This window comes from Scardinius erythrophthalmus (genome assembly GCF_964197995.2).
Source record: "Scardinius erythrophthalmus genome assembly, chromosome: 7".
NCBI lineage: Eukaryota > Metazoa > Chordata > Actinopteri > Cypriniformes > Leuciscidae > Scardinius > Scardinius erythrophthalmus.
In genome coordinates this window covers 10,583,858-10,610,359 of record NC_138227.1, presented here as the reverse complement: position 1 = coordinate 10,610,359, position 26,502 = coordinate 10,583,858, and the positions used below count along the sequence as shown (strand labels likewise).

At 40.9% G+C, this 26,502-nt stretch overlaps 1 protein-coding gene across 1 annotated transcript in view; it reads left to right on the top strand.

Moving 5' to 3' along the window:
- gab2 (GRB2-associated binding protein 2) overlaps positions 1-7,088 on the top strand; it is a 78,655-nt gene extending 71,567 nt beyond the window's left edge. The window contains exons 5-10 of the mRNA XM_081371501.1: positions 433-530; positions 911-1,196; positions 1,351-1,441; positions 2,283-2,382; positions 2,631-2,753; positions 4,259-7,088. Of these exons, the coding sequence (XP_081227627.1) occupies positions 433-530; positions 911-1,196; positions 1,351-1,441; positions 2,283-2,382; positions 2,631-2,753; positions 4,259-4,402 (842 nt within the window). The 3' untranslated portion in view covers positions 4,403-7,088. The remainder of the gene's footprint in view (positions 1-432; positions 531-910; positions 1,197-1,350; positions 1,442-2,282; positions 2,383-2,630; positions 2,754-4,258) is intronic.
- Positions 7,089-26,502: the final 19,414 nt, after the last annotated feature.

Sequence of the window (26,502 nt, the reverse complement as noted above, 5' to 3'; positions counted from 1 at the left end):
GCTCTGCTAGGAGGCTAATGAAATTCAAGCCATGCAGGCAGCCCCAGAATGGCTTGTTCCGGCCTGATAAGCAGAAAAAAAAAAAACAGCAGACACAATTCAGTGATTTCCTAGTGGTTTGCGCTCAGACTAGTGTGTCTGCAGGAACAGGAAGTGACCTTTTGACCATCCTCGCCTGATTCCCACACCTGCACTTGGTAGCCATGCTCCCACAGAAGCAAATCGGGAGGTAACACGACAAATTAAGAAACGGCCACAAATAACGCATTTGTGTGAAATCAGAATAAAAAGCTTGGTCTGATTTGAACAGAATGAACTGCTCAAGGGTTTTATGACCGTCTACCCCCCCTGAACTGCTGATCACATGGCAGACTTGTTTTTACATAGATCTTTCTTTTTCTTTTCTTTCTCATACCCACTCCTGTGTTTCAGGATCTTCCTTTGAGACCAGCAGTCACCAGAGGCCAGTCTACTTCAACAACTCTGGTCAGTCAGTGGAGTCTGTAAATGATGGCTTCAGCTCTTACCTGGTAAAGCACCTTCTATAACATTTCTACTTCTTAGGGTCATTCACAAGAAAGTAGTGCCATTTGAAGGGTCACCTAACCGCATTATTTGATAGATTTGAAATTTCCTTATTGTGCCTTATTTTCAAAAATTAGGCACAATAAGGAAATTTAACTTAAAATAATGCGATTAAGTTCAGTACTCTGTTAATTATATCCGTAGTAAGTCATAAAGACACAAATGGCACCATTTCCTGATAGTGACCTCATAACTCACAGAGTCACAAACTGACAATAACAAGTCTATTCAAACTACACAAGAACAAACGGTGTGTGTCACAGTGGTTTCCACCACTGATCTGGAAACTGTGTAAGCTGGATTGTTCTTCTTTCTTTTTTTTCAGAGAACTAAAGCCCCATTGACCCGCTCCGATAGTGCCGGCTCTGAGGATAACTATGTACCCATGAATCCCGGCTCGTCCTCCTCCCCTCTCAGTGCCGCCCTGGCTGACAGTCCTAAAAATAATTACATTCCCATGAGCCCAGGTCCTCACCATTTTGACTTCCCAGGATTCTCAGCAACGTTGCCAGCCAGGAAGGGCAGCACAGCATCACTATGTCTCCGACCCGGACGACTCAGTGACGTCACACCACCACCAATCAACCGCAACCTTAAACCTAACCGGACAGGTGGGTGGCACAAGCACAACTTATAATGTTTATTTTCAGTGTTCGGTTAAAACCTGTAAATCTAGATTACAAGAATAGATTCATTAATTGCACTATTGTTATGGACAAATAGTTTCTACATAAAACAAAGGTGATTGTTTGTCTTGGTTTGCAGCAAAACCAACACCTCTTGACTTAAGGAACAATGGCATCATTGATGAACTTCCCTTCAAGAGCCCTGTCACCATGTCTTGGACAAGACCAATGTAAGTGTGTCTCTCTGTTTAGATTTGCAGTAATAAATTAAATCTACAAGCAAACCCATGATATAATTATTAAAAACTTTATTTGTTGTTATACTACAGGCCTGTTGAATGCTTGAATCTGGTGGGTTGATAAACGTTCTAAGGTGTGCAATTATTTTCAGGGAAACCTACGGCAAAAGTAGTTCCAGGCAGGTTTTTACCGCATTACAGTTCCATATCAATTCGCCAAATGATTTCAAAAGGTCTTTACAGCCTACAACAGCAAAAGAAGCAAAACCCACTATGACACTGACCAAGAAAATAAATAGAGGAAACAATAGGAAAAAATGACAAATTATATCCATGTTTTTTGAGTGACAAAATTACGTTTTATTATGTACGGAAAACACATACTCTCTTTCTCCCGCTCTCTTTCCTACTCAAACGCACACACATTCAGTACGGACAAACACTCGCACAGAAACATGTTGTCAGCGCTGCTCTGATGATTTTATCAGTAAAATAGTTTAACGACTTTGACTATAATGACATTTCTCACTAGCGAGGTAATAACTGCGCAGTTCTTGGAACAGATACGTTTACAGTTTCACTATTAGTAGAGCCACTGCTGCCGAACAGACTCAGGTAATTCACACACACTTAATCTCTCTCTTTCTCTCTCTCTATAACTGCATTAATAACTGCATCAGTCTGCAATCAGTGGCTCAAGCCTCCGTTACTATTTAACCCATCTGAAATGAAAAAGCGAATAATGCTTTCATGCAATTGATCTTTTAAGGATTAATCGTGCAGCTCTAACCAAAGGAAATTATTGAGTGATTCAGTTTTGCTCTCTTTACAGGCCTTTGAACTCCATCTCGTCACAGCACTGTAGGCCCATCTCAACCCAGAGCATCACCAGCACTGATTCTGCAGACAGTGAAGAGAACTATGTGGCAATGGTGAGCGAATGACTTCAGGTTTAGCATTTTATTCACTCAGAATGTGATGAACTGGCATCAATGTGCATTGGAGATAGAACCTGAACCTGAACCTTGTAGTTAGTACATTTACATTTAGTCATTTAGCAGACGCTTTTGTCCAAAGCGACTTACAAATTAGGACTAAAACTTGGCACTAAGTACCAAGTTATTTTTCAGTCTCGAGCTATTTCTCAAATAACGCCTCAAAATGTTTTTATTTTCTGTAGCAAAACCCAGTGTCTACCTCCCCAGCGATGAGTGGTACCAGCAGTCCTGCACCCAGGAATTGTGGTAATGTGGACTATTTGGCCCTGGACTTTCAGCCTGGTTCCCCTAGCCCACACAGAAAGGTATGTCTAACACACTGAGTTAATATCAACTAAAAAGGTCATCATCGAGTGCTCAAAATGAGTCCCCTGTGGACACCTTCAGTATGCGAAGCCAAAAGCAGAAGATAACATGATAAAACTGTTTCCTGTGTGCTTACGAATCCTTTGCTTTAGAATTGAATTATCTTTGCCACATTGTCAGAAGTTATCAACTAGCCTAATCAGAATAGACTTCCACGATTGATAGATGTTACCTCATGAAATTTTATTGGTTGAGATTGAACTGTACCTGGAATTATTTGACAATCAAAGATGGATTTTTAATTTCTTTACAATGTAATACTATTTAATAATATTAACTCTTTCCCCACCTGTGTTTTTTAAGAAGGCCCTCAGAATATTTTGTTGTATGAATATCTAAACATGCAATATATCAATAGAAATAACAGACCCTCTGCTTCAAAAAAAAAAAACCTGTTTTATTCCATTTTATTTACTCTTTTTTTATCTACACTTGAATGTGGGTAAGTTTCATAAAAAAAGCAACATTCTGAGCAAAAAAGCTGAGAAAATCTAGTTTTTATCAAAGGATACATCTGGATCAGATTCAGAACGATGATCAAAACATAGATGGAGTAGATCGAGTCCATCGAAACTTCACAGTCCTATAGCTCGTCCTGGGTCGACATTTCATTCAATAACATTAGGCAGTTTTGATTTATATGCGGTTTAATGTTGATGATCGCGTTATTTTACATAATATGCAACTGCTTACATATTATATCGCTTGTTTCTGCTTCTTCTTAACATGTGTTTTGATCCAGAGATTCTGTACCCCCTACTGTATAACAGTGAAAACACAGAAAGCCGGAAAATTCCATCAGTGGTGGAGAAAGATAGTCTGGCTATCACCAGACCAAGCTCAATCTTTTAAGACTGAACATTAGTCTGGGGATTCTGCTCTGTATTTTCTACTGCACAAGTGGCGTGGTCAACGGGCATAGTTCAAATGACTCTGTACGCAATTAGATAGTCCTTCAAACAATCAGACCAACGATCCAGGTGACGTACTTTGCAGAGCGACGCGAAACTCCAGGCAGGAAACGTGCCAACAAACGTGTTGATTTGTAGCATTGATCAGCGGTTTGCAGAAGCAGCAATGGCATTGAGCGATTTTTGCAGGTTGTGAAAAAAAAACATGAAAGTGAGTGGTATTTACACCCACTTCAGCGATTTGTTTGCTAAATTAAAGAAGCCATTGAGCATCGTCAAGAGGTTAAAAGGAATTGGATTGGATTAAACCCGCCAATAGCGCACCAGTTTGTGATTGGTCCCCGCAGATTTTTAACGGAAACAGGATAGAAGAATGTACAGGTTTCCAGCCTGAGCTGCAGGGCGAAATCAAATCGCCGGCAGATCGGGCTGGGTTTACCCAGTCTAGGGGAAAGAGTTAATAAAATGTATCTTAGAAATAGCATCACTTCACATCCTTTCACAATCTATAACATATTTTATCTTTCTTATAGCCGTCCACCTCTTCAGTGACCTCAGATGAAAAAGTGGACTACGTCCAAGTGGACAAAGAGAAGACACAGGCCCTTCAGAACACCATGCAGGAGTGGACAGATGTGCGACAGTCAACCGAGCCGGCTAAAGGCATCAAGTCCTGATGATGTTCAAATGTTCACACCGAATGTGTTTCTCCCTGTCACTCGAAATGCTCCTATACCGTTACACCGTGATCCAAAGTGGTTTGCCTGGGACAAAATAGCGAATGATGCACCAACTAAAGCCATAGATCCAATTCATTTGGTCTTTTGAAGACAAAAACCCCACTGAACCTCCTGGACTGTCATGCCATGCATGTTAGACTTTTCAAAGTTCAGTGCAACCAAACTTTAGCTACTTGCTCTCTGTGAGTGTAAGCGAAGAACTATAAGTAGTGAATCTTCTGTGGTATATGACATGTTGGAAATCGTATTTAAAACTAGTTAATGGTGATGTGTGCAAAATATTCCATGTTAAAATACTTTCATCACAGCTTAAAAGTCAGAGACAACTAAAGTCACTTTTCCATCCATTGGGCCGAATGGTTCTAAGAATGGTAAGCAACGGTTATAATTCCACTTGAGCTTGGTTTGGTACGGCACGATTACGAACCATTCTCGGGTAACAAGTTTAAAACAGAAATATCTGATCATCCTCCATGTGGTTGCTTTTTACATCTCATATCGTCGGTAAACTCAAGGCAACGACTGACGCATTTGTATTAAATTCCAAAGATCTCTGTTATCAGCCGCACAATGGAAAATGAAACCATATCTGTACCGGCGGGCCGGATCGGCATGGAATGGAATGGTTAAGCAACGAGAGCGGTTTTGCCCGACGATGGAAAAGCGGCTTAAGTAAGCCATTTGTAGTTTGGCCCCCCTGAAAAATGTATACTCTGTGACTCTATCATTGCTCTGTTCATTTGAGTATCCCAACCCAGCCTGACATTGCACCATTGGCTGAACCAATGCCATTAGTTTGAGGCCAGCCTGACCAATAGCATACAGCTCGAGTGTTCAGATAACCTCAAATCTGTTTGGTGCCGCTAGTTGTGCGGAAATTACACACTTCAACTTTAACAGTGTTACAAAAGCAGAATAGCACTTCAAACTAAAGATTTTCTGAAATCATTGAGGTCTGCCTTGCCATTGCAATTTTTTATAGATTCATCAAAGATAACTATCATTGTTTTCCAATTTTTAGTCAAGCGATGTAGGAAAAGTTAGAAAGAAATTCTTGTAGTTTTTGCATTAAAAGATTTAGGTGTTTTCACACTTGGTCTGACAATGGTTCACATGAGTATTGGCTTATATGTGAATGCAAAGCTAGACCCCTTTAAATCAAACCAAACTCAGATCATTTTAGGAGGTGGTCTGAACGTGTAGAGTTTGCTTATATTACGCATTGTCAAATCAAAGGTAGCATGCAACAACTAAAGGTGTGTTTCTTTTTTATTAATGGGTTCTTTAAAAAGATAGTTCACTAAAAAAATGAAAATTCTGTCATTCCAAATTATTATAGCCTTCTTTATTTTCTTGCATGTAATGTACTGGTGTGGATAAAAAAAAAAAAGAAATATTCATGTTAATACTGCACATATGAGGTTGACACTCCAACACAGTAGGTGGCAGTATTCCACATTAATGCTGGTTGCCACCTGTCACGAAACAGAAAAAAGAAGATGACAAACACTCTCAAAAAAAGTTAGCTCACCAGTGTGGGAGTTTTTTGGGATTGCGGAAAAAAGAAAGTGCCGAATAACAGAAGTTCTTCCAGATCATTTTCAGATCTTTGTATGCATTTGTATAGTTATTGTTACAAACTCTCTCTGCTTCCCTACACTCATATTTTGAGTATGATTCATTTACCAAAAAAGAGAGAACACAAAATAAATATTTAAAAGATGCAAGTTCTATACTGCGAAAATATTGTGATTTCTTTTGGCCACGATAATCTCCTAAAAAAAACTAAAGGCCCGTTCACAGCAAGAACTATAACTATACAGTTTTAATAATCGTTTTAATTCAGGGAGAATAGGAAAGTCTGCACCACCAATGACATTGTGTGAATCACTTTCAGCTGATGAATGATATAAACACTGACAGCCAATGAAAATCCAGCCGACTTTAAAGAGCTTAAGCATTGTAGTTATCGTTATACTTACCTTTATAGTTATCGTTCTTGGTGCGAACGGGCCTTTAGTTCATGAGCGTGAATAAGTGATCTCAAAATTTTTATTTTTGGTTTAACTATTCCTTTAGGCTTCCAGCAATGTGTCAGAATGGTTACAGATCCTCCTTAACTAAAAACTTTTTTAAGACAACACGTACTAAGGGTACATTTACACGACAATGATGTACAAAAAAAACTGAAACTTTTTCCTTCGCTTTTTTTGCGTGCAGATGACAAACATCAAAACGATCAAAACGATCCCCGTTCACACAGATCTGCGAAAGCCATTAAAAACGCTTTATTCTGTTGCCAGGCCCGTAGTTGGCGATGTCACTTTGTAAAGAAACACTACGCGCCAATAAACTGAACATGTAATACGCATGTGCATGATGTCACCGGTTTCACAAATTCACGTTTTTGACTGGCAAAACTGGCACTTTGAAACCCGATTTTGCATTTTCGGGCCCCCGAAACACTGTTGTCGTGTAAATGGCCACAACACAAAAGTTACCCGATTTTAGCTGAAAGTGGTCTCGTGTAAACGGCCCCTAACAGACCACTTCAAAGAATTTAATGCCGCGTTTCCATTACCTTCAAATTGCGCAAATTGAAATGGAAACACGTCAATTTCGCAAAAACTAAAAGTTTAACTAAAAAAAGATTCTGAACCTCAAAGAAATGCCACAATCAAGACCTCGAAGCAGAAATGAGTGAGAAACACCCAGAAACACCTCATATGTGCCGCTCTCAAGTATAGGCTAAGGGTCTTTCCTTGCCATTAATGACTGGATAACACACATCTCCTTCGATTAATAATAATGGCCAGTGAGATACATAAACCTACCAACGTCCGTTGCTATGATTTTTAGAATGACTTATTGTGAGAGGACAAAATTAAGTTTTAGTCGCATAACATCGGTTAATGGAAACGCCGTCACTTCGCAATAGTTTTTTGTCGACATGTAGAAAAAATCGCAAAAGTTTTGCGCAAATCTGTAATGGAAACGCACCTGGTGTTTTACTTGGCTTGCAATCTGATAAGGGATAATGTGACTATCTTTCCCTATAATACATCTCTTCCTTGGCTGTCATTTTGTAATAGGTTAGAGCAAACTTGCATACAAAAAATATGTATAATAATACATAAATTTGTCAATCTCCTTTATGTGTTTTCGTCAGAGGGGATGTATGTATGGACAGGAAAAAAACGCTCACATTTATCTGCAAACGCTCAGTTATTACAGCAAAAAGGCTTCCAAATATAAACTTTCCCTAGTTTCAGCAAACTTGCTGGTTAATGTGAACAGCTGTAGCTGTAAATCAGTCCTGATTTATGCCTGTTGAGATTAGTGGAAGGACTCATGTTGTGTTTATGGTAGACACATTACATGTTTTTTAGGCAGGACTAGCTGAACAATTTGGGATAAGGGAGCATAATGGAAGGGGCACAGAAATGACACACTTCACTGTTAAACTGTGATAATTTATTTCATTGTAAACATTGGTTTAGCCGTGGAGTTAGAACACTGTTTTGTTGGACAACAGTGCTAATTATTTATGAACGAGTATGATGGCGTTTCTTTCAGCAGCCTAAATGTGTGATGATACAACAATATTAGCATCATTTAAGGTTAGAGAGATTTTCTAGAAATGCAATTATATTTAAATGTGCTTGCTGAAGCATAGGGGTAAAGAAAAAAGCGCCATATTCATTCTCAGTCAGGAAGACTGTAGAATTTGTCATTTCATTCAGTATTTTATGGTGGGCTGGGACCTCCGAATAATACTCCAATTCTAACAGTTTAGGAGGGTTTTTTTGCCTTTGAACTCGACATCATTTCATATTCCAAAAACCATTTTGTATTAAGTTTAAACTTTGCATATGAGGTTGTAAGTGGTCTGGACTTGTTAAATAAACCTTGCGTAGATTGTCTGTTAGATCCAAATCCTTTCATCAGTTTAAAAATGTGCTTTACAAGACTGACCTTATTTTATGATGTTAAACTTTGTGGGACATTTAGTGGCACTGGCATTGGCCTTAACGGTTCATTAACGTTTAAGTGAACTTACAGGCTGAAATTGGTTTCTTAATGTCTTTTTCTATTCTGAAAATAAAATGTAATGTATTGTTATGGGAGAGTACTAGTACATGAATATAATACTTGTGTGTGTGAGCTGTAGTGGAACTTATGCTGTAGTTTAAGGGGCCAAAGCAGGGCAGACGAGAAAAACTACTAATGTCTTTCATTGAGTGGATTTTTCTGTATAGCAATTCTGTTCAACTCTTTGTCGCTTGTGAATTAATTTATTAATTTATTATGTGTTTTTGCAGGTGGACGAAAGATGTACAAAGAATGAACTTGTGGCTCTACTAACATTAATTTATGCTATGTGTGCTGATTTTGTGAAGCAATATGCCAAGCAGAGCCAGTAAAATGGTCAAATGTGGTACATTTGAGATGTCTGTCCTTTGTGGTGTTGTTCTATGATATTATTACTTCATTTTACCAAAATGAATTCAACTGCAAAAAATGTAAAACACATTTTATCAAGCGGAAACAATTAGACCATTAATTATCTCAATTAAAAATAAGATATAGCTTTTGTTTCTTAGGAACTTGAGTAGTGCCAAACTAGCATTTTCTGGCAAACCTTATTTCTATTCTTCATCAACAGTACACAAACTGAATCATACAAACTATCACAACTTATTATAAACAATATCCGTTAGCTTGCAAAGTTAAAAATCCAGAATTTCCTACTGTTGTGTCATTGCACTTGTTGCTTCAATACGATCATCCTTACATGGCGTGGAGACTGATGTCTATGACATTACTATGGCAACTGATGTAGATAATGGAAACTGACTACACTCTCTGAACAAAAAAGATCCAATTTAATCACTTGACTGATAACAGCATGAACAGTCAGTCCTAAAGATCAGATCTGAAAAACATGCAGTCTGCTGTGTAAACAAAGTCACTGACTGAGAACATCATTCAAAGCTTGTACACTTGTATACTTCCAAAGTGTTGATTAGCAAATGCTTTCAGTTATGTCTGTAAACTGTCCTATTTCCATTCCTCCTCTATTCCTTCACATCCCCCTCCAATACAGACACTAGTATGGAGTTCTCAAATGGTGTTTGAGATTAGCCTGCTCTGCTAATGAGCTCTGGATCCTACTATGTTGATAAGCTTCCTCATGGCAAGCGAGCGCTAGTCTCGCGTAGCGAGCAAAACCTTCAGACTGACGGCAGAAGGTTTGAACTCCATGGCAACTTTCATTGGTCAAGGACCGCCCACAGGCAACCAATCACAATTTGTTTTGTTCAGCATCCTGTTTTAGAGGCGTGAAAATGTAAAGTCGATGCCCCTACTATAACAGACCAGCGTGTAAAACTAGGACGTCTTTTCATCACATACTTTTGAAATACCAATGTTTATTTGATCCTGATAAGCACTCATTATCACTGTTGTAAACGCCATGCTTTCTTCTTCCATGAGGGGGTTTGGCGTCACAACAACAGGTGGACCGTTAAAGAACGCGACACGCACGTCTCCCAAAAATCCTGTAGAATTCATTGACTGAAATTACTGAAACCGTTTCCAATTTTGTGTGTCTTGTGCATCAGACGCGTATGTGTAATGTGTGAGGCTGAGACTGAGGGCTAAACATGCCAACGATGTACTAAGAACTACTAAAAAGTTTGCTTTTTTGCATTCATTGCTTTTTTTGCATTCAGACGACAACATTGTCAAAACGATCCCCGTTCATGCAGATCTACGAAAATAACTAAAATGCTGTATTCTGCTGCCAGGCCAGTAGTTGGCGATGTCACTTTGTAAAGAAACACTATGAGCCTAGACTGAACATGTAATACGCATGCGCATGATGTCACCGTTTTCACAAATTTGCTGTTATGTAGGCCTAATTTACACGGAGAAGATAACGGTTTCATTTTCAAAAACTTGCACTTTGATACCCGGTTTCAAAAAAGTTTGCGTTTTCAGGCCCCCCAAACGCTGTTGTTGAGTAAATGAACGGCCGAAACGCATAAAATGTTTTCTGTTTTTAGTTGAAAACGGTGTCGTGTAAACGACTTCTAAGTGACCCTGGTAATGGAGTACTACTGGCAACACCACACATTTTATATGTTTCCCTAATCACTGCCACTTTCAGTTTCAACATGTAATATGTGCGCCAGTTAAGGGGCTGTTTACACAACGCCTTTTACAACTAAAAACGGAAAACTTTTTTGACCGTTCATTTACACGACAACAGCGTTTTTGGGGCCTGAAAAGTGAAAACGTAAACTTTTGAAACGGGTTTCACGTTTCTGAAAACGATACCATTATCGTCTCTGTGTAAACTACACAAACACACATTTTTGACATCATGTTCAATACGTGTTGTGTCAAGAAGTGCAGTGTTTTTTTTTGTTGTTTTTTTTTTTTTTAAGTGGCATCGCGGAGAACTAAAACAACGTTTTAGCCGTTTTTCTCGGATCCTTGTGAACGGGTATTGTTTTGACAACTTTGTCGTCTGTATGCGAAAAAAAGAAAATGAAAAACATTTCTATTTTTAGTACATCGTCGTATAATACCCTGGGTACGCGCGCTACACACAGCCTATACGTAGCTACGGCGTTAGTTCAACGCAGAAGTATAAAACAGGCTTAAAGGCTGATTTATACTTCTGCGTCGGACCTACACCGGAGCCTCTACGCTGTAGGCAACGTTTTCATGTATACTTCTGCGTTGTTGTCCGCGTTGACGCGCGCAGAGGAAGCATGTGAAACCCGAGGGAGCGGCCCTAGCAGACCAATCACAGCGATTGCGTCCGCACAGAGTTGACGCGTTGTTACATTTTTGGAGAGGCGTTTATACTTGACGCGCTCGCCGGTGTACTATTCTTTGAAACGATAGGGGGCGACTCAAGTAATTATCCTCTAAAACCATCAGGAATCAGCGGTTAAAAGAAGAAGCTATACACACGTGACAATGTTTATTTTAGTACACCGCCACCAATACCACACTACAGAAAGAATCGTGTAAACCCCAGTAGGCTAAACCCTGAGATTATTACTAGTGACAATAAAACAAAATATATGGATATGAGAATGTGTATACATAAATAAATTAACAATCTCTTACATATTTTCTAATTTCACTAAACATTTCATTAAGTTTCGTGAACATTTTTATTAAACATGGACCTTTATGTTCATTAAAAATACTTTTTATGCTATTGTATGCTCATTTTTTAAATGTAAGCAACTCATTTAGACTTGCAAACATGGGTGCCGGTGTGGTGAGAAATTCGAGCTCGGCCAGATTCGGCTCGAAGTCGTTCATCTTCGGATGCGGCGCCGCGCGCGTTGTTACAAAAAGTGCCGTGCACACCGCCAGGCGAAATTGGGTCTTGCGAACCCAACGCGCGAGACCGCCCACTCCGCAATGACGTCATTTTTGGCGCGCGCGCCTCGCGATCTTGCGGCTGCGTCGAGTATAAACAAGGCTTCAGGGTACGCCGAAGGGTACGCGCGCTACACACAGCCTACGACGTAGCTACGGCGTAAGTTTGACGCAGAAGTACAAATTGGGCTTAAGAGAGACATCCAAAATGTCCACTGTTGTGGGTAGGGAAACACTGGAATAGACTGCAATTGTTTCCATCCAAGTTATGAATTCAATTTATGCTAAAACAACAAAAAAAATCAGTTTGTTGTCCCAGGGCAGTCCAGTGCTGTTGTGATGAGTAACAGGCTGATGATGTGAGTTATTTGCCCACACTATGACAGTGCAGATAGTGGGCCACTCCCTGTGACTCCTGCAGTCTGAACATCCCCAAAGCCCCACTGACCCCTTCTGGCAGAGGCTGGAATGACTCATTCTGTATAATATATTAGACCTACAGACATTGGGTGCGTCTGCGTGTCAATTAATCAATCGATCCCTATAGATCCCTAGGTCGTGAATCAGTAGTATATCATATACACAAATTCGGGTTGTGGTAAGGACCCTGACTCACTAGTCACTATACATTGATGACTCCATTTCCGGTGACTTGACAGCGTCCTCATTTAACTAGTATTTATGAACAACAGCACAGGCTATGATCAGCAGGTTGAATTTAGGCTTTTATTCGCATATAAATATTGATCAGGGCACATAAACAGAAGCTCAAGAACCTGCTTGACACACAAGACCCAATAAACCCTCATTCACTCGCTGTTCCCTACATTACTCTACTGCACGAATATCCTATTGAGGAAGAAAGAGTGTATGAAAACGAATGAGTGACACCGAGTGGTCCAGAAAGGCTGCTTGCTTCTTTTAGCTTGCTGTTTAATTATTTGAAACTTAACAAACTAGCAGCTCCAGTAGTGAGATGAAAATATTTATATTGAACCCTGTCATGAAAACTAGCATGTATAAACCGTAATTTAACAATTTAATAATTAAAAAGGTTTAGGCTACTAAGTTTACCGAGAGTATAGCTTATTAATTTCTTTGAGAAACGCACCATCTAGTGGACAGATGTAAGTAAGACTACAGACGATTTACTGCAGTGTTTTATGACAGACCTGTATGTGATTGTACTATTTTATGCATTTATGTTATATATAAATATGGAGAAAGTTGTCAGAAAGAGATGAAATGCGTGTAGTCAACATTTAATTAAGGAATGCAAAAAAAAAAAAAAAGATTCTTGAAAGGATTCTTACGAAGTATTTCGTGAAAATAACTTTTTATTAATCATGCAATAAATGAAATTATGACCATTTTGGGAAAAGTTCGTCACCCAGTAGGCCTAGCTGGTGAATCTTCGGGAAATTATTTTACAAGGAAAATCACAAAGGTAATAGTAAATATTGTGAGTGGGAAAAAGCCCGTCAAATATTGTCTCCGATTGATACAAACGAAAATGAGATCTTGTTGTTGTTTTATTGGATTTTGTCAGTCTTTTTTCTTTTTCTTTTTTTTTTTTTAAATGAAGGGTAAAATATTTTACGTTAAAGCAAATGTTTCTATAGCCTATAGCTACAAATACCGGTATAGGCTACTGCAGACCTATCAAATGTTGGTAAATAGTAGGGATATAGGGCAGACTAGGTGAAGAATTTCTCACGTGGGTCACAAAATCATTCGTTTGCTTTGTGTTACAATAAACGTGATATTTTGTTTAGAATAATTTACTAATTTAAAAAAAGTTTATTTAAGCGTAGGCTAGGCCAGTGGTTCTCAAACTTTTTTGGTCACGCCCCCCTTTAAACCTTTAAAAAAATCTGAGCCCCCCCTCCCATAAAAATTTAATAATAAATAAATATATATATATATATATATATATATATATATATATATATATATATATATATATATATATATATATATATATATATATATAAAAGCAGAAAGTTTTTTTACAATGAAAAACGTGCAATGATAAACTTACAAGTGTCTCTGATTTAGGAAATTATTGAAGGCCTGCTTTCTGTATTTCTCCTTGAAAAATAAAAAATTACAAAATAAAATAAAAACGTGCAATGAAAAACAGGAATAGTTTTAATTTGTCATGTCATTGAATCAACAGTAAGAGAGAATAATAAACCAGAACTTAAACTTGTCATTTATAATTAAAAGTTAATATATAGCAGCTTTGGAGAGTGCCTCACGAGCTCAGCTTCTGGTTGGTCTTCTCACCAGAGCGCGCACAGCAGCGGAGTGCCGCGTTCACAATAGCAGCTCGTGATTTGGTCCGCTGAAGAGTTTTTTTTCTTTGGCGAGCAACTTCTATGTTGGGCTTGTTCCAACGGTCTGAAGAAGAACGATTCATTGCCGTTCGTTGCCGCTTTATAAAAGAAGAGCGCTTTCACTACCGCTTTCACGCACTTGAATGCCGTAGTAACGTAACGGCTGTATTTTTATTTATTTATTTTTTGCTGATCTCCGGCGCCCCCCCTGCAGTAACCTTGCGCCCCCCCTGGGGGGCGCGCCCCACACTTTGAAAACCACTGGGCTAGGCTACTGAATTTGTAACATTTAAACACAAGAATTAAAGTAAATAGCCTAGCTAATATAAAACTGTGATGCGACATTGTGTTGTAGCCAATGCAAAATGCTTTATAGGCTATGGTTTTGATCGTGTCTTTGTAAATACAAAATAGCAAAATAAATATTAATATAACGGAAAATGTGCTTTGTTAGGCTACTATTTTCTTGCTGCTGCAGCAGTGGCCACTGCTTTTGAAATAGGAGATGCGCACTTGTATAGATATGTTCACTTCAAATCATAATATTTTCATTTTTTTTTAATAATTTGTTTTTAAATAGTGTGGTGTGTTCAGTGTTTTATACAAGATTTCAAATGTTCCATTTCTTTTTAATATATAAAAGTAATCATGGCTGTAGATAACGCAGGCTATTTAATTTATGGCATTACATTAAAATTTAACATTTAAAAACGATTGAAATTCCATTGAAATCACGTTGATCCTTAGTTCAGTTGAAATTTCAACATTGTTTCAATATTCCTGATAAATGAAATAGGCTACCATTGAAATTCCGTTGATCTATATGGACAGGATTTCAACGTTGTTTCAATATTAAAACAGGGTGCAAAATGATGTAGAATCAACATCAGAGTTAAATGTTGATTCAATGACTTAATGTTGAAAACGGAATGTTGATTTAACAGTTTCAATGACTGTTTGCTATCTGGGTTTAACTTCCTCTCTATTATAAATTAATTCAAAAGTATAAAAATCCATAAAAAATATACTTTGGAGGTAAATCAATATTACAATTAGTAATTTACTTTAATATCAAAGAATAACTGTTTCCAATAATCAGTTTTCTCTTTTACCAGTTAATGGACTGCTAGCTAACTTCTTGTGCTGATATTCTCCTCTTTAGACCAGAAGTCTCTACAGTCCATCTCTAGATCTGTAGAGGTCATTGATCTCGAGGAACCTCCTGTCGATGATCCTGAAGTCCTTCCCGCTGCTGAGCCTCTGGTGCAAGAAGAGCTTCAAACTCAAGTCCACGACGCTCCAGTCCGTCTGACAGCAGGTGAAAGGTCTGCTCTGACGATACAGCTGGACCGTAAGCAAGTGAACATGAGACCCGAGGGTGAGTTTCTGCCACAGTCCCCAACAATAATCTCACAATATCTGCAAAGCACCACTAAACATCGTCTTCTTCTCTTCATCAGACGAACAGATGAACAGACGACATTTGCTGCCGATATGCAACTGGCCATAAGCTGGGGCAAGGTGGATTTGGTGCCGTCTATGAAGGCACTCGTTTGGGGGATGGCAAGAAGGTTTGACTTTTTTTCTCTTTACTTACCACTTCTAGTTTAGAAAATTGTTTTTGATCTGCATTATTTCTCATCCTTTGATATCTCACGTTATATCCTATGAAAGCCATCTTACTGTATCATATATTCAGTATTTAGGGCTCTTCTTGACCTGTCAGGATTTCAATTCTTGCTTGGAATTTATGATATGACCTCTACACACATTAATTGCTTCTTTTTTTGTCCATCAGGTGGCAGTGAAATTTATCCAAAAGATGGAACACACATTAAATCCCTTTTTAAAACCATCTGACATCATATTATGTTTCTTTCTTCCAGCCTGATCATCCTAAACCCCTTCCCAAAGAAGTCGCTCTGACAATCCTGGCCAATAAAGGTCCAGCGATGGACATTATCAAGCTGCTGGACTGGCAGGACCAGTCTGGGGAACAAGAGGACTGGGGATCCTCTTGTTCAGAATGCTGTGTGGAAACTTTCCAGATAGTTACGACTTCTACAGGATCAATATGAACACCTGGTACAAACCTGGCCTGACAGAAGGTGATTTGTTTATTACTTCAAGTACAATTCTAATGCAAAACTTCATAGAAGCCAGAGCGTCGGCTTGATCTGGGCAGGATTGTTCAGCACAAATGGTTTTAGGTACTGAGCCATGAGCTAAAACTATTTAAGATATATTTTGAAAATCTCATTGTTCTAAGTGTAATGAATTTAGCACCCTTATTTCTGTTTTTCATTCCAGGTGTAAAACCGGTCACAGCCACTCCAGAAGAGTCATCTGTTCAGAAGGTCTCTCTCCGTTTGATGAAAAAATCCACCAAAAACAAGAGCTCAGGATGAGATGAAGGACCTGAGACATGAAACATCCAGGAGAAGTACTGACGGTAAATGACAACCATGTTATGAGAATATTGAACATGTAGTTTCCTGGAAATCACATGAAAAAGTCACTTCATAACTTACACCTGGAAACTGGATCTTTTCTCACCTGTTCTAAGAGTAATGAATTTATGCAATACAGCTAATTTGTGTTTCATTTATTCCAGGTGTAAGACAGTTACTCCAGAAAAGTGTCTTCTGTTCAGCTGTGTGTCCGGCGGACTGAATCGACTGTTCTCTCCATCATCCGCTTTAGCCTCTCGCATCTTGGCTTGAAGCAGCAACATTAGCATCTGGCGCTATTGCTTTCAGAAGGATGTGAAGAAAAATAAATGTACTTTTGTAAAGCATTTGAGAGTTTAGTTACCGGTAATCTGAACAGCCGCAGAGGTTCCTGTCAGAGCTTCACTCTTAAATGAAAGACTCTGATATACTTGTCCTGTTGTTGTGCATGTCTGTACTGATTAGCCCTCTGGGCTTCTTCGCCCGAAAACGGGTGAAAAGGAGGATTGATAGAGATGTGTAGGTGGCTGGCTTGAAAACCAGTGGAGGTGTCGGTAAGAACAATCCAGTCTAGTCACTTCAATTACACGGCATCTTTCTTTATTAGGAATGTATGTGTGTGAGCGTGTGGTTTCTACAAGAACAGAAATACAATGTTTTAGTTCACAATAAACATAACATGAAATCAACATGAAATCCACTGGAAATAAAGGAATTTAAACAATACATGAAGTCATCTACTCATAATATAATCTCAGATACATATGTAAATAACTAAAGAACATGCCTAAGCAAGAAATACAGCAAAATAAACACATTTAGGATAAACTTAATACAGAATAATGATTAAGTGTCAAAATAAGCACTTACATGGTCAAATACACACACGCAGGGAAAAACAAAGGAAGAACTCAGTCCTCTGCACAGTGCATCCATGTGCACCAGAATGAAGGTGCTGTGGGCACAGGTGCAATTTATAAGGCCTGATAGTGTCCTAATTGGCTTGAGATTAGGTGGGTGGAGCTAAAACTTAATAGGAAAATTAACAAGCAAAGTGGGGTGTGGCACATGCTTGGCACCTTGACGCTTAGGGACACACAACTTCTCAACAGCCGCCCCCAAATTTGTATGGCAAATTTGATCAATCAGGGGAGATCAGGCAGGGCAGGAAGAGGAATGAGGCGGGCAATGGGCCTTGTATATGTCCTGTCCTTGACTTGGACATCAGCAACCCTACAACGGCCATCCTTGCTGGAATGAAGGGAGATGAACTTACCCACTGACCATTGGGATCTGGGAAGTTGAGGATCTAGTATTAGAACAACAGTGTTAGGTTGTAGGTTAGGATGATCTGTGCGCCACTTCTGTCTGGACTGGAGAGAGGGAAGGTAATTTCGAAGGAAATGGGCCCAAAAATGATCAGAAAGGATCTGGCTGTGACGCCATTGACGGCGACTGTGCAGCGCAGAGTCTGGATATGTAACCAGAGGAAGGGAAGCATCATGCCGCCCCATCAGCAGCAAGTTAGGGGTCACCGGGTCAGGGTCAGCAATGTCAGAAGACACATAGCCTATGGGTTTGGAATTTAAGATGCCTTCAATTTCAATCATTACTGTGCGTAATACCTCCTCACTGACAATTTGAGCACCGAGGGTAGTCTCCAGAGCGATTTTGATGGAGCGTATTTCACGCTCCCAGGTTCCACCAAAGTGAGGTGCGTATGGAGGATTGAATTTGAAGGAAATCCTCTGCTTAGCTAGAGCTTCCTGAAGGTCAGGGGTCAGGGATTGATAGGCATCAAGTAACTCTCTCTTACCGCCAATGAAGTTGGTACCTCTGTCAGAGAGTAGTTCAAATGGTTTACCTCTGCGAGCAATAAAGCGCCTGAGCGCCATCAGGAAGGAGTCTGTATTTATGTGACTGAGTAGATCAAGATGCACGCACCTAGTCGTCAGACATTTGAAAATTATTCCCCACCTTTTCTCAGCTCGTCTGCCAATCTTTACTGTATAGGGCCCGAAACAATCCATCCCAGTGGAATAGAATGGAGGTGTGTTCAGGCGAAGGCGAGCGGGAGGGAGATCCGCCATTTGGGGAATAATAGGATGTGCTCGGAACTGTTGGCATTTCGGGCACCTATGCTGATATTTTTTTTACTGCCTCACGACCCCTCAGGATCCAGTACCGCCTCCTTAACTCAGCGAATAGCCTCTCTCGCCCAGGATGTTGTAAGTGGTCATCACAATCCTTAATTATAAGCGTTGTGATTGGATGGGCAGGGTCCAGGACTACTGGATGAATGGCATCAGGGGGTAGATCACTACTTCGCCGTAACCTTCCGCCAACTCGAATAAGCCCTGATGCTGGGTCTAGCTCTGGGGCAAGGGAGAGTAAACGGCTTGAAGGAAGAAGGGGCTTTTGGGTTTGAAGGCAGGCTAAATCATCCCTGAAGGAATCCACCTGGGCTTGTCTTAGGATGGCTGTCTCTGAATCACGATAGTTTTCTGCTGATGGAGGCTTTGCCGCTCCATGAAGAGATGCGGCCATGCAGTCAAGGAGATCTTGGAGGGTGGCAAATTGACTAGGGTCAGGGATGGAGGGGTATGGACTGAGAGATACAGCACCACAGAAGCTGGGCTTACGGCACTCTTCAGCATCATCAGACTGATCTATGACAGGGCTAGTGGGCCACAGTTCGGGGGATTGAAACATGAAGGCAGGTCCTTGGTTCCACCTGCAGGGCCTACTAAGTTCAGCAAGTAGCTTTCCTCTAGTTAGGTCGTCCGCTGGGTTGTTCTTAGAATCCACATAACACCACTCCTGGCCTTTAGTGAGCTCCTGAATCTCAGCTACCCTGGTTCCAACGAAAACTTTGTAACGGCAAGAGTCAGAGGTGAGCCAATGGAGTACAGTGGTAGAGTCAGTCCACAGAATAGTCTTTCTGATATGGAGGGTGAGCTCTGTTTGGAGGAGACTGAATAGCTGAGCTCCTATGAGGGCAGCACATAATTCAAGTCGTGGAATGGAAAGTTGTTTTTTGGGAGCAACGCGGGACCTCGCCATGAGGAAGGACACATTCCCTTGCTGCTGACAATCTTCTGTGCGCATGTAGGCAACCGCACCATAGGACTTCTCTGATGCATCACAGAAGATGTGGAGGTCTTGAGTGGTTAAGGAGGTGTCTACTGAATGAGGTGTGAGGCAGCGAGGCAAAGTGATGGTGGAGAGGTTAGGAAGTTCATTCTCCCATGAAAGCCAGGCTTTTAAGAGATCATGAGGGAGATTAGGGTCATCCCATTCTCGTGCCTTTCCCCATAAGTGCTGGACGATGATTTTGGCTCTTGTGGTGTAAGGGAGGATATAGCCAAGAGGATCATACTGGCTAGCAAGGACTCTGTAAATATGACGCATAGTTGGAGTAGTAGATTCAATGGCTCTGTGCCTGTATCTGAGAGTATCTGTATGGCAGTTCCAGAGGAGGCCTAGAGTAGACTCTAAGGGATCAAGAGAAGGATGGTGTGATAACCAGAGCTCTGTCTGTTCTGACCTGGCTTCAGGAGGGAGGTGACAGATGACCTGAGGATCATTACTGGCCCATTGTCTGATTTCGAAGCCACCAGAGGAGAGGGTAGTGCGTAGGCTATTAAGGAGATCTTTGGCTTCCTCTGGAGTGGGGAAACTCTGTAAACAGTTATCCACGTAGAAATTACTGTGTATGGAATTGTGAATGCACTCATCTGCCTGAGCATCTTTGATGATCCTCTGGAGGATGTAAATGGCACAGCAAGGGCTTGAGGTTGTGCCAAAGGGGAGGACTTGCCATTCATACACAGTTGGGGGAACTTTACAGTCCAGGTCACGCCAGAGGAATCGCAGGAGAGGTTTATCCTGGGGTAATAGGCGCACCTGGTGAAACATTGATTTAATGTCTCCACTGATTGCAATCTTGTGCTGCCTAAAACGGAGCAAAACTCCAAGGAGGGAAGGCCCGAGGATTGGTCCAGGAAGTAACTGCGAGTTCAAACACTGATTTCGGAAGGAGAAGGAGCAATCAAACACAATGCGATCTTTACCATTGTGATGCACATTGTGGTGGGGTATGAACCAGGACTCAGGAGTATCTTCTATTTCAGAGGATGACAACTTTTTGACATACCCAGCATTAACTAATTTCTGGATCTCACCAGTATAGTTCTTTGCCTGTTGTGGATTTTGAAGGAGTCGCCTTTCACAGCTGCGGAGACGGGAAATTACTGCCTCCTTGGGGGCCTTCAGAGGGGGCCAGGGGTCTACACGGAGGAGGGGTGCTGCATATCGTAGAACGCCGTCAACAGGTGTCCTGATAGTTTGGGTCTCAAGCTGGTGCATTGCCTCTTGATCCTGTTTGGACCGAACCACTGCTTTCATGCTTCTCTGTGGTAACGCATCAATCTGCCATAGTTTCTGAACATTATGGTGGATGTCATCAGGTGGGCATTTAAAGGAGATATAATGAGAACAAGTAGAAGATAAGCTAGAAAGATCTCTTGCAGGACCCTGCAGTGTCCAGCCGAGCCGGGTCTTGATTGCTACAGGGGATCCAGGAGGGCCTAATTTGACAGGTTGTGTTGGGATGATAAGGTGTGTATGATCAGCTCCTATAAGGAGAAGTGGCCTTACTCTATTAAGCTGTTTGAGAGGGAACTGACGGAGATGTGAGTAGCGCCGCTGGAGGAATTTCACCGGGTGAGAATGTTCTGACAAGGATAGTTGTTCAGCAGTGAAGGCTTGACTGATGACATAGGACTTATTAGGATGCACTTTAGGAATAAGGGTGAAGGATACAGAAGCTCCATTAAGAGTCTGAACATCCTGTCTCACGGTTCTCAGCTGTAGACTCTCAGATTTACCTTTTAGCTGAAGTGTTTGGGCAGCAGGGTGAAGGAGGACTGTTCTTTCAGACCCATCATCCAGTATGGCATAAGTGTCTAAGGATCTGTCTCCACTGCGCAGGGTCACTTCAACTACCTTCAGTAGTACTTTATTGCAGTCACTAGGGTGGTCAAGATATAGATTTTGCACTTGCCTCTGATTAACGTTGCATAGGATGTGTAGGTGTTTCCCATTACACTGGCTGCAGCGTCCTTTCAGGTTACATTGGGTTGTAAAGTGATCTCGTAAACATCGCCAACAACGTCTCTGTTCCTTGATCCAATTAGTTATCTGGTCTTTGGTGAGCTGGAGGAAATCACCACACTTACTGACATGATGTTCAGTAGAATTGCAGTAAGCGCACACTGGATAGGATTCAGCCAAGTTGTTAGGAGGCTGAATTACTTTCGGTGAGGGAACTTGGGCTTTGGAGGAGGTCATATGAGAGGAGGTTTTAATACCATGGAGTATGGTTGTACCTCTTAATGGGTGAGGAGGTGGAGGAGGCCTCTGCCGGATAGGCTGAAAGGTCCTTTCTCTCCTAGGCTGGCAGCGGGCTTCTTGTTGTAGCCAGTTGGAAAAATCTAGGAGGTTATAGGAAAGGGAACCTGGTCTACTCAAGCATATCCATCTCTTAAACTGACAGAACTGCTCATGGGGAAGTTTCTCTAGAAGTCGCTCAACATGTGAGCCACAGGTAAGCTCAGAGAGACCCTCAGGGCCCATGGATTGAAGGAGGCCTACTAATGCTTGCACTCGAAGAGAAAATTGGTCCAAGCCTCTACCATCACCTGTACGAATAACAGGCATCTCCATGATGGACCGGAGCTCCTTCAAAGCAAGCTGTCTAGGTTGACCGTAACGCTCATCTAGGGCTCGTATAGCTTGAGTATAAGGATCTGGGGCATAAACATAAGCCAAAGCAAGTCTCCTCGCCTGGTCCACCTTTAGATGATCCAATAGGATGTGGTATTTATATTGCTCTGATTCTCTTGGATCTAACAAGTTGGATAGGGCCATCTTTAACATCATGTACTGACATTCATCCTCTCTTGTGAGATCAGGGAAAGAAGGACCTTCTACCCTCCTATGGTTTAACTGCAGGGGAACAATAGGAGGAACTAGCTGGTTTAGAGGGGCAGCCGATGTCAGGTGGTGGGGCTGCACATTGAGAGGCTGGTATGCCGGCTGGACAGAATAGGACAAAACACCAGGCAAAGGTTGATTTGGCAGTGTATAGGCTGGGAGCATGGGGTTATATGAGGCTGGTGCTTGATATGTGACAGGAAACTGACCACAGCCAGGAGGATGCGTGCTCTGCAACGACTGTGGCATAGGTTGGGTAAGAGGGGCACGACTTACAGGAGGCAGAGGAGATGGAAGCTGTGGCTGAAGTAGGAGAGGAGGGGGCCTATGGTCCTCTGTATGGGCTTGTGGAGATGCTGCTGATTGAAGGTTAAGATTATCAGGGCAAGGGGATGGCAAGCGAGACCGTGAGGAGTGGGTGCTGCTCCTAAGCATGCACTGCTGGATTAGTCTACCCTGATTTCTTAATTCTTCTACCAATTGCTGTAGGAGTGCAGTCTGAGTATCAGGAATGGGAGCTATTGGAGAGGTATGTTGGTGTTCAACTTCAGGGGTTTGCACTCTCTCAGATAGGACAGGTGAATAAGGGTGTGGAATATCCTCCTGAATGTCTCCCTCCGTGGGCAATTCCAACTCCTCTGGCTCTTCCTCAGACTCATCTTCTTTCCAGGGTTGATAATGAGGACCAGTACCAGGAATATCTGCAGGATGGAGCAGTTGTTGTTCTGGTGCTTCTGCTGTAGGTTGCGACCGCTGAGGATATTGTAGGATGAAATCATCATAACGTGCGGGGAGCTGAGCTTGGCGACGTGGGCGCTCATGCTGAGACAATGAGGGCAGGGAGTGACTAGACATATCCACTGATCATCAATGAGCTCCGGCTCGAAGGACCATGAAAAGGAGGATTGATAGAGATGTGTAGGTGGCTGGCTTGAAAACCAGTGGAGGTGTCGGTAAGAACAATCCAGTCTAGTCACTTCAATTACACGGCATCTTTCTTTATTAGGAATGTATGTGTGTGAGCGTGTGGTTTCTACAAGAACAGAAATACAATGTTTTAGTTCACAATAAACATAACATGAAATCAACATGAAATCCACTGGAAATAAAGGAATTTAAACAATACATGAAGTCATCTACTCATAATATAATCTCAGATACATATGTAAATAACTAAAGAACATGCCTAAGCAAGAAATACAGCAAAATAAACACATTTAGGATAAACTTAATACAGAATAATGATTAAGTGTCAAAATAAGCACTTACATGGTCAAATACACACACGCAGGGAAAAACAAAGGAAGAACTCAGTCCTCTGCACAGTGCATCCATGTGCACCAGAATGAAGGTGCTGTGGGCACAGGTGCAATTTATAAGGCCTGATAGTGTCCTAATTGGCTTGAGATTAGGTGGGTGGAGCTAAAACTTAATAGGAAAATTAACAAGCAAAGTGGGGTGTGGCACATGCTTGGCACCTTGACGCTTAGGGACACACAACTTCTCAACAACGGGCGAAAACTTGAACGTTTCGAATTGTTTAATTTTTTTGCTTCATCGGATGGGGGTGAAACTTGGTGACTTTTCTTTTATTACCTATATGAACACACAAAAAAATCAAGGAGATGATTCTGATATGTTAAAGGGTCGTAAAAAAAAAAGTCACACTTAGCTTCCTCCCGCCCGAAAACGGGCGACATAGGAAATGAATGGGAAATACGAAAAAATAGGAAAACTCAGAGAAACTTTTGGTGGTACAAGCTACAGATCAGCCACTGTGCTGAAAAAAAGTGTACAGCAATGAAGGGGTGACACTCTAAAACAGGGGTCACCAAACTTTTTTCTCTGGGGGCCACATTATCATTCCTGACTGTGATGGGGGGCCGGGTCCAGGTCAGCTATATAACATAGAATTGTATGACCCAGACCAAAATGACCACCAGCAGGCCTCATTGTGTAGTAGCCTAGAGAATACTAGCCTGGCACAGCCATCCCCACTAGCCTACTATATCCACACTACTACTATATCAACACTTGATTCCTGGCACATATTTGTTTATCTTTACTAGTGGTTTGCAATAGTTGTAATCGAGTCTTCACATTTTGTTTTAATTAAAGTTATTCTTCACAAATAATCGTTGGTCCACTATTCTTTGAAAACTCTGCACTCTCTTTTAGGTGGTTCGGTTCATACCTCGGTTAAGACATCACGGTTCGGTATGAGTTCGGTATAATGGAGGGAAAAGCAAAACAAAAATGCAGAAGGCTTGTGCATGTCTCAGGCTGTACCACCAAAAGAAAAATAAATGTCTTAAACCTTGTATTTTTAAAAAAAAAATAAGTTTTATTAATAAAGTAAAGGCAACAGTTTATTTGTAGTGCACTGACAATAGTTTTATATAATTAGTTCATTAATTCAATTAATAAAAATACCTTGATATGTTTGGTAATTGTACCTGAATGAATTGAAAATTAATCTGCTACGTTTCATGTTTTTATGTTTCCACTGTTCGATCGCGGCCGTGCCTCACACACACACAAACACACACACACCGATCGCGGCCGCGCCTCACACACACACACACACACACCGATCGCGGCCGCGCCTCACACACACACACACACACACACACACACACACACACACACACACACACACACACACACACACACACAAATATAAGTAAACACTTTACGACTTTTCGATCGCACCCACCTCTCTCTCAACATATTCCAGCATAGCAATATTTACATCGCAGCCTGCTTCAGAGCTAAGGCGGAGCTACAGATTAGGTGTCCCTATATCCGCGTATCTAACAGTAGTTCCGCATTACATTAATTAAATTGCACGCGAGTTTTTTTATTTTTATACCGTGTATTCTCCGTGTAAATGTATGCACCAAACCGTGACGCCCGTACCATGACATACCGTCCATGACGACTTTTGGGGATTGCCTCATAGGGCCGGTTCAAGTAGTGGGGGGCAGAGGGGCTGGGGGGCCAGTCAAAGGGGGGTGGCGGGCCTGAGTCGGCCCGCGGGCCTTAGTTTGGTGACCCCTGCTCTAAAACATCAAGAGTGCAAAAAAGACACCCTCCCCCCCCCACACACACACCCACATACACAAACACACACACACACAGAGAGAAATGAACTGGTAAGACTGAAACAGCACATTTTGCCCCAAACTATATAAAAATAATATAATCATAATAACTCCAAAACTATAGCAAGGAGAGTCAAAAGGTAGGTATCGTTTGAAAGAACTCTTTTAAAATTTTTTGAAAATATAAATTACATTACATTTGGACATTGTCCCGCCAAGAAACGGTGGATAAAAGACAATATATATATATATAATTTTTATTATGATTTTGCATATCTTTCATATTTGTCATGGAATAACTCAGGAAGGAAATAAGGTAGGAGGAAAATTCTTTTTTAGTGAAGTCCCCCTACATGTCAGCTGCATCTGGATAAAAAAAATAATAATTTTTGGATAAAGGAATCAAAAATTACAGCATTTTGAAAAGAGATAGCCTTTTTGTACAGTCTTTCACACCCCCTCATGGGCAATTTTTTCTCCATGAAGAATATCTTGTCATAAAAGCAATAGATAATGTTAATTTTGGGCTCATTTTAATTGTAATAATATGCTGTAAAAAATGAAGTGCCATTTTCAATTATCTGAGAATGTTTCATGAGCTGTATGATGTTTTTGACACATTGCAGTACATTATTTTATAGATTATGAAAAAAAGAGAAATTCTATGTATCAGCAAATAACTCAGCAATACTTAAGAGTTTTTCAAAGTGGATACATTCACTGTAAAGTTCAGACTCTAA